This window comes from Pistacia vera, unplaced genomic scaffold (genome assembly GCF_008641045.1).
Source record: "Pistacia vera cultivar Batoury unplaced genomic scaffold, PisVer_v2 Contig104, whole genome shotgun sequence".
Classification (NCBI taxonomy): Eukaryota; Viridiplantae; Streptophyta; class Magnoliopsida; order Sapindales; family Anacardiaceae; genus Pistacia; species Pistacia vera.
Window position 1 is genome coordinate 440,648 of NW_022195071.1, and position 16,414 is coordinate 457,061.

The following is a 16,414-nucleotide window of genomic DNA, read 5'->3' on the forward strand; positions in this document are numbered from 1 at the left end:
GGTGTATTTTTAAACTTGTAAAATATAATTATAACACCCATTATTCAATTTTTTTTTAAGACTAAAGTAGTAATTGGGTTTCTTTATTTTAAGTAGATTTTTTTCCGAGTGTTAATCTAATCTAATATTAATATACATATGTATATAAAATCAAGGTGTTCAAAGTCGAATCCAACTTAAATATACCAATATTAAATCCAATAATTTGATAGATTAAATTGATTTTATACGTAAAATAATTATAGAGCACTTATCTTCCTTTAATAAAGATAGTTTTTAATCTGATAAATATTTTTATTGGGTATGTTAACATTATAAATATTTAATTCGTGCTTCAAAAAAAAAAAAAATTGAGAATTTAAATTATTATTGTTATGATTTTAGTTCATTATAAAATCAATTATTCAATTTGAAATGTCATTAAAATCTGGTTAAATTTATTAATTTACAATTAACAATGTATGTTAAGTGTATATATACTCCATCAAATGATTTCTTCCAATTAAAAAATTTGCGCTGTAAATGAAAGCTGTATTCCAACTTCCAAGTGGGAAGAAAATTTTATTCGTGAAAAAGTATTTGTTTATTTATTTTTCTCTAAAACAAAGTAAAGTTTTACCAACTACATGAGACTTTTCTATTTACATAAATACCAACATGAGAAATTAATGTTCTTTCTTTTTCACAGCTACCCTGCCAATAACTTAATCAAAACTCTCTTAATCTTAATTCAGTAGAGAATAGTCCATCCTTTGCCAAATAAATTAATTCATCAGCCAGCAATACTGTCAGGCATAAGGTAGAGAAACTGGTACTAACATTCGATAAAATACTGTTTTATTACATTAAATCAAGTAAACAATAATAAATTCGGATATTCTACTAACAGTACCTGACACCAATGAGTCTGGAACCAAAGACAATATGTAAAGTAAGAAACAAGTATTATAATACTATTATATATTACCCGAATGGGAAACAAAACACAAAATTATACGATGATGCTTTTATCTTTCAAGTATCTCTATTCTACCTCAACCCTGCAAATATTCTCCTTGTATAATGCCCTTTTGAGACTTCTTTTTCTCGTTTATGCCATAGCAGGCATGTCCTTGAGCCATGCATCCAGTGGCTTACCAATGGAGTAAACTATGAACCCAATTTGCCTCAGCTTCTCCATATCCACAACATTCCGACCATCAAACACAAATGCTGGCTTCTGCATGTTGTCATAAATCCTCTTGTAATCAAGGTTTCTGAACTCATCCCACTCAGTGAGTATGCAAATCCCATGAGAATCCTTTGTTGCCTCATAAGCATCCCAAGTAACTTTAACTTGCTTGACAGCAGAAGGGCTCATTGGCTGAAGATGAATGGGATGGTCCCATTCATACTTGTTCATTGATAGATCCCTCATTATCTGTTCCTCAGGAACCTGAGGGTCGTATATGCTCAACATTGCCTTGTCACCCAACAGCCCTTTGCAGACATCAATGGCAGGGGTCTCTCTAGTGTCACCAGTGTCCTTTTTGAAAGCAAATCCTAGAATGGCAATCTTCTTGCCTGAAACTGTGTTGAACATTGAGGAAACCAGACGATTCACAAACCGGGTCTTCTGATAGTCATTCACCTTAATGACCTGTTTCCAGTAATTTGCAACCTCAGGAAGGCCATTGCACTCGCAAATATAGATCAAGTTCAAGATATCCTTCTGGAAACAAGATCCACCAAAACCTACGCTGGCATTCAAGAACTTGGGCCCAATTCTTGAATCCATACCAACAGCATGTGACACTTGGGAGACATCTGCACCAGTTGCCTCACAAAGTGCAGACATGGCATTGACAGAAGAAATCCTCTGTGCCAAAAAGGCATTAGCAGCAAGCTTTGAGAGCTCAGCAGACCACAGATTGGTGCATATAATCCTGTCCACAGGAACCCAATGAGCATAAACATCTTTCAGAGCTTGAATTGCCTTTTTACCTTCTGGGGTTTCCCTCCCACCGATGAGGACTCTGTCAGGGTTATAAAGGTCACTAATGGCAGTTCCCTCAGCAAGGAATTCTGGGTTGGACAAAATTTGGAAATTAATCCCTTTGGCATTGTGCGTCAAAATCTTTTCTATAGCCTCAGCTGTTTTCACAGGGACTGTTGATTTCTCAACAACAATTTTATCAGATTTGGACACATCAGCAATCATACGTGCTGCACTCTCCCAATAGGTCAAATCGGCAGCCTTGCCAGCGCCAAGCCCTTGAGTTTTGGTGGGGGTGTTAACAGAAACGAAAATTATATCAGCCTCGGAAACATGTTTCTCCACATCAGTACTAAAGAAGAGATTATTCCCTCTGCACTTTTTGACAACCTCTTCAAGGCCTGGCTCATAGATAGGAAGTTGATCACTATTCCAAGCCTGGATTCGTGACACGGAGATATCAACAACAGCTACTGAAATGTTTGGGCACTTCAGAGCAATCACAGCCATGGTCGGCCCACCCACATATCCAGCTCCAATGCAACAGATCTTTACCATTTTTTATAATCTATAAAATACAAATACAAACAAAGTTATAATTTTAGTATACACAATCAAAACAAAAACAAAAACTAATACGAAAGAACAACAAAATTCTGATCAAACATTCAGCAAATGAATCATCTTGTTTCTGTCATAAAATTGAATTACGTTTAAATATTCAAAAACGACAGTTAATTACCGAAGGATGATTTATACACTTAAATTTCGTTTGAATATTCTAGTGTTTGTGTTAAATTGTTAATGTTAAAGAGAGAGATCAGATCTGGGAACATTAAAATAAACCGATCAAGATCTCCAAACAAAAAGAAATGGAAATCTGTGAAAATGAAATGAAAAGCATTCCCATTTTATAAACAAGCAAATTGGAGCATCGCCACCTTCTAAAATTACAATTCAAACAAACAACAGATATGCGCTTATTAACACACCAATGGAATATAAAATAAAATCACGACAAACAAAAAAGGAAAAAAGAATTGACCTGAAAGCAAAAACACGCAGAAGAAAGAAAGAGATCAAGGTACCTTGTTCTGCGTGAGATTTAGATCTAAATAGAAGAATGCTTATAGAGGAAATGAGATGTAGGTGGCGAAGAATGAGGAGATCTAAAGGCTGTGATTTGTATTTATACCCATTAAGTCCCCATAATTAAAGGATGTTTTAACCTTCTAACACGTTGCATTCTCTTCATTAACCCTTAATTATATTCTTCTTTTTGTTTAGTTTTTAGATGAGCCACCGACACAAAACTTAGATTCGAGCGACCCACCCTTCATTTTTGTCTTGCTCTTGTTATACATATTTATTTAATTGAATAAAGGACTTTTTACCATCCAAGGTTTGCTTTAATAACATTTTCCATCTAAAAATTTTAAAATATCACTTTTTCATCCAAAGTTAATTCTTTTTGTCACTATTATTTAAATCTTTAGTTTTCTCTCTACAAAACCCCTCTCACTCAGTTACTTGATTTCCTGTCAATTGCCAACTATCGTACAGTTAAAATTTTCTATTTTTAGTTGATTTACGACTGATTTCGACAGCAAATATTCAATCGGTTATCACCATTTAATCTATTAGTCTCTACTTTATAAAACCCTTCTTATTTTGACTCATGGTAACTTGCCAAATACCAATTGAGAAGGTAAAGTATATTTTAGATATTAACTGTGTATAAATTTTGGATGAAAAAGTTATATTTTAAAATTTTTTGGGTGAGAAAAGATCATTTACTCTTATTTAATTTCATTTGAAAGTGGGACCGTAACATTCTTCTAGATCTTCTCAGAGATATTTTTAATAATATAGATTGAAAGTAGTATAAATTTCTGAAATGTACGAATTAAAAAATAAGATTGACATATTAAATAATATTATTATTATCGGCTCCCTTTGCTACATAGTTTACCATTCTAGTTTTCAATAAAGTTAAACAAAAAAATTGTTTTTGTTCACTTATTCTCAAAATATTATTTTATATTATTTAATTTTTTTTAAACTCTCTAAATTTGTTAATTTAACTAAACAATCCCAAATTTTTTTAAAAAAATTAACAAAAACACCCTAACAACCCATATTTACCAGATTCTGACCACCACTACCAGAAACTGACCGAAATCTGGTATAATGGCGTACTACCAGCTGAATCTGACCGATAGTGTATCGATCTAGCCTTTTCTGGCCAGATCCACAGTGGATCTGGTCGAAAAAAACCAGATCTTTGGCCGTAGACAGTTGTCAACGACGGCCAAGATATGGTCATTGTTGACCATCAACGACGGCCGTATCTTTGGCCATCGTTGACAACCAAATACGATCTGGCCTTTTCGTGAATCTGGCCAGAAAAAGTCATATCGGTGCACGACCGTGGATTTGACCAAAAAAGGTCATATCGGTACACGACCGGCAAGATCTAACTGGTCATGTATCGATACGACGACTCCGACCACCCTCTGGCAGTAGTGGCCGGCTGTCAGTATTAAATGGGTGGATTAGAGATATTTTTGTTAACTTTTAATATCTTATTATAAGGGTGTTTAGTAAATAAACAAACATAGGGGGTATTTTTGTTAATTTTCAAATTCTACATCGTAATATCTACCTAATTTAACTTTTTTTTAAATATTATTCTAAAACCTATCAGAATAATGAACCAAACGGATCTAATATTTTTATTTTTTTAATTAAAAGATAGAATGATAAATTGAAAAACTATGTTTCAATAAGATGGAATCTTTATTAAAAAGAAATGTAGCTTTCATATTCCTTGTAAATATGAATAGAAGGAGAAAGCTTTAGAAGGCAGTAACAGTGAGGGAAGAGTTGGGTGGGGGCCAAAACGACACAGAATTTGAGTAATAATTAAGTCATAGAATTATTTATTGAATAATAAGCCATAATGGCAGTTAGACAATTGAATATGAGGTGATGAAATATCTTGGTGAGCGTGAGATGGGATGGGATGAGATGAACCATATCGCACATTATAAAACTTTATAATATATGGTCCAATACTCTCAAAATTTGGAAGGATATATATATATATATATATATAATATATATATATTATTGTAAGGTAGACCGTAGAGGAGTGAGACACTTAAAGCTTGTTTTATTTTTTAATTAATGAATGATAGGCCTCCGTTTGGTACATATATTAAAATTAACACAAAATTTGTGTTTGGTTCACCTATTTTCAAAATACAATTCTAAATTGTACAATTTCTTTTATACCCCCTAAATTTGTTAATTTAACTAAACAACTCTAAAAAAATTTTTAAAATTTGACAAAAATACCACAACAATCCAAATTTACCAGATTCCAACCACCACTGCCGGAAGCTAGCCAGAATCTGGTGTAATGGCACACTACCGGCTGAATCTAGCCTATAGTGCGCTGATCTAGCCTTTTCCGGCTAGATCCACGGTGGATCTGGCCAGAAAAGGTCAGACCTACGGCCAAAGATCTGGCCGTCAACAACGGCCAAGATAGGGTCAACGACGACCGTATCTTTGGCTGTCGTTGACGACCAAATGCGTCAATGGCCAGATCTAGCCGTAGATCTGGCCTTTTCCAACTAGATCCACGATGGATCTGACCGAAAAAGGCCATATTGGCGCACGATTGGCAAGATCCAGCTCGTCATGCACCGATATGGCTACTCCGGCCACCCTCCAGCGGTGGTGACCGGATGTTCGTCTTTAATGAGTGGGTTGGGGGTGTTTTTGTTAACTTAGAATATTTTATAGGGGTATTTAGTAAATAAATAAACATAGGGGGTATTTTTGTTATTTTTTAAAATTCTACATCGTAATACCCATCCAATTTAACTTTTTTCAGAATATTACTCTAAAAACTACCCAATAATGAACCAAACAGATATTTTTTTTATTCTAATTTTTTTATGAATTTTTAATAAAATATTTATTCAAAAAGTTAAGACATATATTTTTTATTAAGAATGAGCTTATATTTGTAGACGATAAAATTTACAGTTCTTTGGAAGGAACGAATCTTGTAAGAAGTGAGGACAATTGGATGGACTTGCACCAAAACAGAGAACGAACGTGAAGGCTAGGAGGGCACTGGTGTGGTGTCTACCGTAGGCACTCAGACGCTCAAGTCAGCATAGTTGAAGGTATTTTAGTGAAGGTTGAGAGTGGGAAGGGTTTACCGTAATAATGTGTCTAGGGCAGGACTTATAGTAAAGTGGCTGGAGCACAACTTTACGGAGGCTAAGGGTGGTATAGTTAGTTGGAACTAAGTTTTACGACTGGAGAAGCTACGACTCTTGGGAGCAAGAACTTTGAGAGCTAAAGCTTTAGGCACTCTGTCCATCCAAAATGAGAGGCATGACTCATGTTTATGTAGGTACTCAAGGGAGCTTGAATCCAAGTAGAACTATGAGTCCTACTCGGTATGGGAGTTCGAATTAGGAGGAAAGTCTTGTTTCTTGCCTTTATTGGTTCAAGAGTACTAATTCATGTAAGATATTGGATCTTGGATGAATATCTTGGATGAATTAGGAAGGTGATAAGATTCTAATTCCTATTTTGGGATGAAAGTGGGCTAATGGGTTGGAACTTGCTTTAACTTAACTTGTGGAAAGTCTCACCTCATGGAAAGGCCCAAAGCGCAAGTTAGCCCAATTCGTAGGGTGACCTTTCCAGCTCGTGGAGAGGGCTGACTCATGGTATGGTCCAACTCGTAGAGACCACCTATAGAATGTTCCTGATTGCGAAATGGGTCATCCCACAACGTGGACTTAAGTGTAGGTCCAACAGAGATTGGGCTAAGACACTGGGCCGTATTTAATGTGTATTTCATTATTGGGCCTCACAATGTCTAATATGATTTTTAGCCCATACAATATTTATTCAAAAAGTTAGAAATATTAATTCAATATTAGAATACAATATATTTTTATCAAGAACCATGAAATATAGTCCAGATTTAATTATGAGATCGGGTAAATAATAATTTGGGTAAAGAACCATTTGATTGACATATATATATATATATATACACACACACACACACACACACACATATATATATATATAGTTATCAACTTTCGAATGCTAGAGCGTTGCAAATCAATGTGTTAAAATTCTATGGCACAATTACTTGATTGTTTTGTTAAATATATCAAAATTAGGTATGTTTATAATTTAATATTCAATCAATATTGTTGATGCGTGATTTTTGTACCAACGAAACGACTGTGTAGGATGCTATGGTGGCCCGGGAGACACACGTGAATGTAATGGATAAAGAGATAGTAAATGCAATGGGGACAATTTTTAAAGTGGTTCGGATGCTAAGGTAGCAAGTCCTACGTCCACTGATGTTTATATTGATGACAAGGGTCGGGTCACTTTTAGCTGACTGACTTTACAGTAATATTACAAAATATTGAATACAAAGAATTCTAAGGAAGAGAGGATTGTTAATCAAGCGTAAAATGTGCCAATCCCCCTCAATGAGAGATGAGCTTCCAATTTATAGTGAGATGTAGTGAGGCAATGATCACTAAATCTGTAAATTGGTGGGATTATCCGTGCAAATCCTTCTTTATGTCACATTGCCCACCTTCCAGAGTGATTTGCGTGATTTAGAGTAGGGATTGAACACGTGGGAGCACCACAGCTCTTGGCTAGCCTGACGCGCACCCACTATCCTGATGGGAACAGACGGTGGTTGTCCCAATGATCTGACTTTTGTGGGCTGAGTGGACCTGACGTCAGCCCTTGTATTTTTTGGGCATAACAGAAGTCCCCTAGTTTTTAAGGTTTGAGGATTGAACCTTAGAAACTATAGGTCATGTCGTAGCGAGATGATTTCTGGAAATTCTAGTCTATTTGAAAATAGATTGGAGTGACATTTTTGTGAATGCGACCTCACATGCTTATCGTTTGCAGAGGGCGAGCGACCTGGACTCGTCTGACATCACACATTGTTTTGATGAGAGGGATACATTTAATGAAACAATCCCTGCGCTGACAGGTGTGTTTCTTGCGTGATGAATGCCAGCCAATCGCATTTAATACGTTGCATGCTGGAACAGTACACTTTACCAGAGCATTGAATGCGTTGTACATTGGAACGGCACCCCTTACCAGTGCATTAAATGAGGATTTGAAACGCAATTAATGTTCTGAGAGGGGTATGGCCGTCGTTCGCGTTTCCCAACTGGAAAGATGAAGATTTGACTTTATCCAGTCGTTTCGTTCACCTTTCCCCGCTGATGAGTGACACGTGGCCCAAATCAACGACAAGAAGCCTTTACCGCCCAAGCATCGTTTCGATTCTGGGAAATCCAAACGCCGATTCACGCTCTATAAAAACCTCCAATCGTTCTCAGGCAATTTCACCAGAGCCTTTTTCACAGAGAACAAAAGCCTTCCATAAGACAGGCACCTTTGTCTTCCAAACCCGCATTTTTTCAGCATTTGGAGCAGAAACAGTCGTCATACTCCGAGAGATAAGAGCTTCTTTGTTACTATTTCGTTATCTCCACGAGTTTGTGGCATTAGTATTTTGAGAATCCATCGGAGACTAGGCGTTCGTGCCGGGTTTGAGCCAAGAATGGCGGCTCGAACCATGCTGTTAGGGTTTTCCTTAGGACTTAGGGAGTTTATTTCTCCCACGTCATCGTACAAAATAGCGTACGGAGGCCAAATAACCCTTCTGCTTATCGCTTTTGCAGACTGGCAAAATGGACCCCTAAGCAGCCAAATCCGAGCAGGGAACCAGTTCGTCCCAGCAGGGTGCTCCTAGCGTTCCTCTCAAGGTTTCCTCGGTACTTACCGAGGAGGAACTCGAGAGGGTAATAAACCAATACGGTATCGAGGTGGACGTTTTTCACGGCCTGAATCATTCGTCGCGATACCCGTCAAGCGGCCTGGCCGTGATCTCCAAGGAGATTATCAAGGGTGGAAGACTTATCCCCATGCACCCTTTCATCAGGTCGTTCCTGGACCACTTCGGGGTTGCGCCGATGCAGCTGACTCCGAACGTGTACGTCATTGCTGTCGCAATGTACATCGCGTGTCAGGAAAACGGGCTGGGCGAGCTGACCGCCTTGGAGCTCAACTGCTCGTATTTTCTGAAGAAGAGCAAGGACAAGGACTCGTATTACTTGTCCAGGCGACCAACCATTGCCGACGGGATACATAGTTATCCCAGCAATGCGGGGGCCTACGAAACGAAGTTTTTCTTCTTTCGTTATGATGGCCATTGCCGCTTCCAGGAACCGAGTATGCCTCTCTTTCTTTGGTTGCATTTTTGGTTTGTTTTAGCGAACTCATTGCATTCGAGGTGTGTTCATTCTAACGACCTGATTTTTCTTTTTGTCAGTTAACAAGACGACCAAAATAGGGCTGCTCCACGATAAGAGAAGAATCCTGCACTTCGGCTCCCTACCCGAGGACAAGCGTGACGCGAAGAAACTTGTAACGACCGCGAACTTGCAGAAATACGGTTTCTTTAACGCAAGCGCGTCGTTAGAGGCTCCACCGAGTAGGTTCTGCTAATCGATTTTCCTCCTGGTCATAACATTCATAGAATATTTTTTACTAATGTTTTCATGTGTGCAGCGACCATGCCACCGAAGGAGCCAGAGCAGCCTCGACGAAGGCCTCTTAATTTCCCCCGGTCGAAGAAAGCTAAAGCGGCCGAAGCTGCTCAAACCATCCCCTCGGCTGAGGGCGCGACCTCAAGCCAACCAACGCGACCTTCCGGAGCTCCTCAACAGCCGCCTACGGAAGATGCACCAACACAAACCATGAAGGTCTCCCAGCCGTCGCCCGCTCGCCCGAGGATAAAAATAATGGCCCAGCAAAAAAAGAGGAGTCAGATTCAAGTCAAGGAGTCAGAGACCGAATCTGAGGGCGAGCAGCTAAAGAGGTCAAAGAAGGATGTTGGAAGGAGGTCCGATAAGGAACCGATGGTTGACGCGGCCGCTGTTGAAGGCGCGAAAAAGGATACCCCAGTGTTGGACTTGCTGGGGAACCTATCGGAGTACCTGCAACTGGTAGTTTATACCTTGCTGGAATACGGACTCTCGGAATCATGCTAGCAGTTCACAAATTTTAACGATGTCGACCTGATGTCCACGTCAGTCCAGCACTTAAGCAAGGTGATCGAACAATCCTCGATGAGGACTATCCTTAACTTCTTTCAATTGACTAACTCTATCTTTCTTTGTTCGCAGGCCCTTCTCTCCATGCGAATGTCTCTGGAGAAGGCTCAACTGGGAGCCGCAAAGGGGGAGGTTGTGTTGAAGGAAGAGAACGCAACACTCAGGTGAAGCCTGGAAGCCGTCGAAACGGAGAGAAACTCATCTTTCGAATCGGCGAGCAGGTTCCAGAACGAAAAGGATGCGGCTCTTCGCACAGTTGACTTCCAGAAGATGCAGCTCGAGAAGCAGGGAGAAGAGGTGAAGGAGCTGCAAAGGACCATAGCCAGACTCTCCAAGCAGGCCAGGGAGAAGGACCAGGAACTGAAAGCGACCTCTCTGCAGGTCACATGAGCAGAGACGGAAAGAGAGGCTTTTGAGAAGCTAAGGCAGGCTCTTGAAGTCGAACTTCAAGAAAGTCAAAAGAAAGTTGCTTCTTTGACAGAGGAAATGCAGAAGCAGGCTGCGGAGGTTGAGGAGAAGGTTGCCGAATGGGCGGTCGAGTCTATTTACGCCCTGAGGCTGAGGAATCCATTACTCGACATGTCCGACCTCTCGGAGGACTAGCGCGAAACACTTATGACGATGGCGCGGGAGGATGATGAAGCAGTGACTTCCCAAGCAGGTGGTTCAGAACATGCTTCGGGCAAACCTTCGGCCGACCAGCCTTAGGACGTCGAGGTCGCTTCTTTAGGAATCAACTTAGGGTTCTCAGCTATGTCTCTTTTTCTTTTCCGATGTACTCCTTATTAATAAAATTCACATTTTTAACTTATACAGTTCCTGTTCGTTTCATTGTACACGAGTACTTTCTGATTGCTTACATTTATTGAGTCAAAGATAACATAACTCATTCGCATGAAAAGGATCACATACAAAGGTTGTTACAAATGCCCAAGATAAAATTTTTACAAAGGAATGACTTACAAAAATTAGAAATTAATTTACAAAGAAAGCTGAGTTCGGAATTACTAATAGTATGGCCGAAGGTGCTCAACATTCCAAGCTTGAGGTACCTTGGAACCGTTTAGCCTTTTGAGATGATAAGTCTCCGGTCTGATTACTTTATCAATGCGATACGAACCTTCCCAGTTCGGTCCTAAAACTCCCGCACTTGGTTCCCTGGTTCCGAGAAGGACTTCTTTTAGCACAAGGTCGCCGACCTGGAAGTCTCTTCGCTTCATCTTTGAGTCGAAAAACTTCTTCGCGCGATGCTGATAGGCTGCTATCCTTAGCGAAGCCTTGCTGCGATGTTCTTCAACAAGGTCTAGGCTTGCTCTCATAAGTGCTTCGTTGTCGGTCTCATTGTACAAGTCTCTCCGAAGTGAACCAGTTTCTACCTCAACAGGGATCATTGCTTCCCACCCGTATGCCAGCGAAAATGGGGTTTCCGAGGTAGAGGTTCTTGGAGTTGTTCTGTATGCCCATAGGACTTCGGGGAGGTCGTCGGCCCAATTTCCCTTGGCTACGCCAAGTTTGGCTTTTAGAGTGTGTTTGATGGTTTTGTTGACAGCTTCAACTTGGCTATTTGCTTGTGGTCTTGCGACAGAGGCAAATTTCTTATGGATGCTCAGCTCGTCGCAAAACTGTTTGAATTCCTCGTTGTCGAATTGTTTTCCATTGTCTGAAATGAGGGTGTGAGGAATTCCAAAGTGGCACACAATGTTCTTGAAAACGAAGTCTTTGAGTTTTTTGATCGTGATTGCGGCTAGCGGTTCGACTTCTACCCATTTGGTGAAGTAATCTACCGCGACTACAGTGTATTTGACTCCCCCTTTTCCAACTGGCATGGGACCGATGAGATTGATCCCCCATATAGAAAAAGGTCAGGGGCTCGTCATAGTAATCAGTTTGTGGGACGGGGCTCGCGGTATGTTGGCGAACCGCTAACACTTGTCGCACCTCTTAACAAAGTTGTAAGCGTCATCTTGAACTTGGGGCCAATAGTACCCTTAACGAACAACCTTGTTCGCAAGAGATCGGGCGGCGGCGTGATTACCGCAGATCCCTTCGTGAATTTCCCTCATGATGTAGTCTGCTTCTTCGCTGGTTACACATCGGAAGAGAGAGGCACTAAATCCTCTCCTATACAGTTGGTCCCCGATGAGGGTGTAACGAGCAGATTTTGTTCGCAGGACCCTTGCCTTGACCTTGTCGTCTGGTAAGATCCCATCCTTGAGGTACTGGAAAATGGGAGTCATCCAGGAATCTGATTGCATCATATTCACGGCCTGTTCGGTTAGACTGATACTTGGGGCCTTGACGAACTGAACAGGAATGCTATCTGGTGCTTCTGAATCCAACGACGAGGTTATCCTTGCCAGGGCGTCCGCCATAGAGTTGCTATCTCTGGGGATCTGAGTGATTTCAAAGTGTTTGAATGGCTCAAGTGCGGCCTTAGCTTCTTTCAGATAACGGGCTATGTTTTCTTCCTTGGCTTGATATTCCCCCAGGATTTGGTTGACGACCAGCATGGAGTCGCTGTAGACACTGATCGCGGTTGCACCCATTTCTCTGGCCAACCGCAACCAAGCGAGCAGAGCTTCGTACTCAGCCTCATTGTTGGTCGCTTTAAATTTGAACCGGAGAATGCCATGAACGCAAGCCCCTTCGGGGCTCACAAGGAGAAGACCTGCACCAGCCCTTTTTTTGTTCGATGACCTGTCGACATAGAGGCTCCAGGTCGACAGGTTCTGAATATTTTCCTTAATGGCTTCGCTAGGCTGTTGCTCACTTGGAAGATAGGAAAATTTTGAGATAAAGTCAGCAACTGCCTGCCCCTTGATAGTCAGCAACTGACTCAATTCTATGGCCCATTTAAGCAGTTTACCCGATGCTTCTGGCTTTTGAAGGACTTGCCTGAGAGGGTAATTAGTCATCACATGGATAGTATGGGCATGAAAGTAAGGTCGTAGCTTTCTGGAAGCGATCAGCAGGGCATAGGCTAATCGCTCTATTTCCGGATACCACAACTCGGCATCCGTCAGACGCTTGCTAGCATAGTATACTGGCTATTGCACATTTTCCTCTTCCCGAATTAGGGATGCACTGATCGCGAACTGAGAAACGGACAGGTACAGAAATAGGATTTCTTGTGGAAAAGGCTTGGACAAGAAAGGCGGTTTCCCGATGTGCTCTTTTATGCTTTGGAACACCTGTTCGCACTCGGACGTCCACCGAACTTCTTGTTGGCCTTTAGTACATTGAAGAATGGTAAGCAGCGATCTGTTAGCCTTGATATGAAGCGACTAAGTGCTGCTATTCGCCCATTAAGACACATGACTTGTTTTTTGCTGGTCGGGCTCTCCATATCGAGCAAAGCTTGAATCTTCTCGGGGTTTATTTCAATCCCTCGCTGGTTAACCATGTACCCCAGGAATTTTCCTGACGATACTCCGAACGAACACTTGAGAGGATTCAGTTTCATTCTATACAGCCGGAGGATGTCAAACATCTCAGCGAGATGCGCAATGTGCTCCGAGGCGACCTGAGATTTGACCAGCATGTCATTCACATAGACCTCCATTGTTTTTTCGATCTGGTCAAAGAACATTCGGTTAACCAACCGCTGGTAGGTCGCGCCAGCATTCTTGAGGTCTTAAGGCATAACTTTGTAACAATACAGCCCCCGGTCTGTAATGAAGGACGTATGCTCCTCCTCTGGCCCATACATCGAAATTTGATTGTACCCCGAGTATGCGTCCATGAAACTTAGCAGCTCGTGCCCCGAGGTGGCATCCACGAGCTGGTCAATTCTTGACAGAGGGAAGATATCTTTAAAGCAAGCCTTGTTGAGGTCGCTAAAGTCGACGCAGGTTCGCCACTTGCCATTTGGCTTCTTTACCAGAACCGGGTTGACAACCCAGGTCGGGTAGAGTGTCTCTCGGATAGACCTATTTCGGAGGAGGTTTTCCACTTCCAATTTTAAAGCAGCATACCGCTCCGGATCCATTGCTCTTCTTTTCTGGCGAATTGGCTTGGCTTTGCTGTCGATGTTTAACGCATGGAAAATGATGTCCGGACTGATCCCGACCATATCCGCGTGCGACCAGGCAAACACATCGACGTTTTCTCCTAAGAAGCTTATTAGTTTGGATGCGAGTTGAGGGTTAAGACTGCTCCCAATTCTTAACACTCGGCTTGGCTCTTTCGGATCGACTGATACTTCAGACAAGTCCCCAACTGGGCCGCTGGAAGGGATTTCCTGAATTCGAGGATCCATATTATCCTCTGCTGGGCCAGGCTGCAGCTCGATCCTACTGATCGCCATAGCCTGTCGGGGCGTACTTCACAGGACGCCCTTTCCTTTGCATGCCATCTGCACCGCTTTTATGTAGCAATCGCGAGATGCGTTTTGCGATCCGCTCACTTCCCATATTCCCGTTGGGGTGGGGAACTTCATCTTGAGATGGTATATGGAAGTGACCGCCTTGAAGCTTCTTAGTAGAAGTCGTCCCAGGATTCCATTGAAGGCAGATGGGCAATCCACGACCAAGAATTCAGTTACCTTAGTCACCTCGTCATAGTCGTCCAGTGTGACTGGGAGTTGGATCGTTCCTTAAGGGATCAAGTGGTCCCCTGTAAAGCCATAAAGAGGGATCGAGGCGGGCTTCAGGTCGTCCTCGTCCAGGTTCATTCTTTCGAAAGCGGTCTAGAACAGAATGTTCACAGCGCTTCCATTGTCCACAAGCATTATGCGGTCGTTATGGTGCCCTATGAGGGGTGTGATCACAAGGGCGTCATCGTGAGGATGATGCAGGCGAGCTACTTCTTTTTCGCAGAAGGTGATCGGCTCCTCCTTTCAAGCCTTTTGTGGTTGCTGCGATGTGTTCATCACCCTGATCGGGTCGTGATAGGCTTCGCGAGCGTACCTTTCCTGCGCACTTCGCGTGTTTCCCGCGAGGTGCAGCCCTCCAAAGATTATTTTAACGCTACTGTACCCTCTGCGATCACGACGCTTTTTCCCTTGTTCCTCTTGGTTCTTTTCTTTTGCGGGAGCGGAGTCATCAATATACTCTTTGAAGTGCCCTTTCTCGATGAGCTCTTTGATTGATTGTTTCAGAGCTCGGCATTCATCGGTGTGATGCCTATTGTCCCGATGGAAACGACAGTATTTTTTGTTGTTTCTAGCCGTCACAGGAGTTTTCATGGGTTCCGGCTCACCAAGCAGGCTGGCCTCCTCGGATTTATCAAGAATGACAAACACGGACACATTCAGTAGAGTATATTGGGTTCAGTCGCGATTGCGACTAGGAACAGGAGCATAGGACTTTTTGTGCTCGTAGTGGGGTTTCTTCCCTTTTCGCTGATCGTCAGCGTCTCCTCTGCGATCAGCTCTTCTACCTTCTCCCCGACCAGACATACTGCTCGAAGCATCGGGGTCGCAATGGCGGAGTGCCGCCAGTGAGTTTTCTATGCGGAGATATTTTTCTGCAAGGTTGTAGAACCCTGTGAGGGAAACATCGTCCTCAGCTTGTAATTCTTTCCATAGGTCGGTTTGTGGGCGAACCCCGGCTATGATGAGAGTCCGACCAAACTCTTCGGGAGTGTGAGCCACCTTATTGAGTTCTCTGTGGAAACAGTCAATGTAAGACTAAAGGGATTCATCCCTTTCTTGCCTTATATTGCTGAGGTAGCTCAAAGGCATTGAAAATTTCTTATTCGCTTGAAAATGTCTTAGGAACGTTGTGCTTATCTGAGGCCACGAACTGATCGATCCTGCTGGGAGCGACTTGAACCATCGCTTGGCATGGGATGTTAATGTCACTGCCAAACAGTAGCATTTTGCCAAGTTTGAGACCTGATGAAGCTCCATCAGGTCGTTAAATTCGTATAGATGATCCTGCAGATCAGAATTTCCATCAAACGCCCGCATGTTGGGCATCCTGAATCCCGGTGGGAGTGGAGCAGCTAATACTTTGGGAGAGAAAGGGGACGTAGATACGACCTATCCCTGCTCATTTTGCTGAGCCCTTAGCCTGTCTAGAGCTCGCTGCAGCTCCTCAATTTGCGACAAGGGAGCCGCTTGGGGGTTGCTTTCACCCATGCGAGTTCGATTCTCGCGGTTACAATTGAGGAATGTCCGGAGGTCGGGTTCCTCTTCGCCTCGGCCGACGGTTCCAGCCACTCTAGACACACGCTGACTAGAGACGTGTGATGGCGATGAAAGGTGCGGGGTATTCTCACAGCCTTCGCG

The 16,414-nt window shown here is 42.3% G+C and overlaps 1 protein-coding gene across 2 annotated transcripts; it reads right to left on the reverse strand.

Annotated features, from left to right (window-relative positions):
- Window positions 1-815: 815 nt before the first annotated feature.
- LOC116124753 (UDP-glucose 6-dehydrogenase 1-like) lies at window positions 816-3,141 on the reverse strand. 2 transcript variants are annotated; one of them, XM_031410491.1, is made up of 2 exons: window positions 3,064-3,141; window positions 816-2,543 (listed from the first exon to the last, which is right to left on the reverse strand). In XM_031410491.1, the coding sequence occupies exon 2, from the start codon at window positions 2,531-2,533 to the stop codon at window positions 1,091-1,093; it is 1,443 nt and encodes a 480-aa protein (XP_031266351.1). In that variant the 5' UTR covers window positions 2,534-2,543; window positions 3,064-3,141; the 3' UTR covers window positions 816-1,090. The 2 variants fall into 2 exon arrangements, with proteins under 2 accessions (XP_031266351.1, XP_031266359.1); XM_031410499.1 differs by having other exon boundaries at window positions 3,021-3,095.
- Window positions 3,142-16,414: the final 13,273 nt, after the last annotated feature.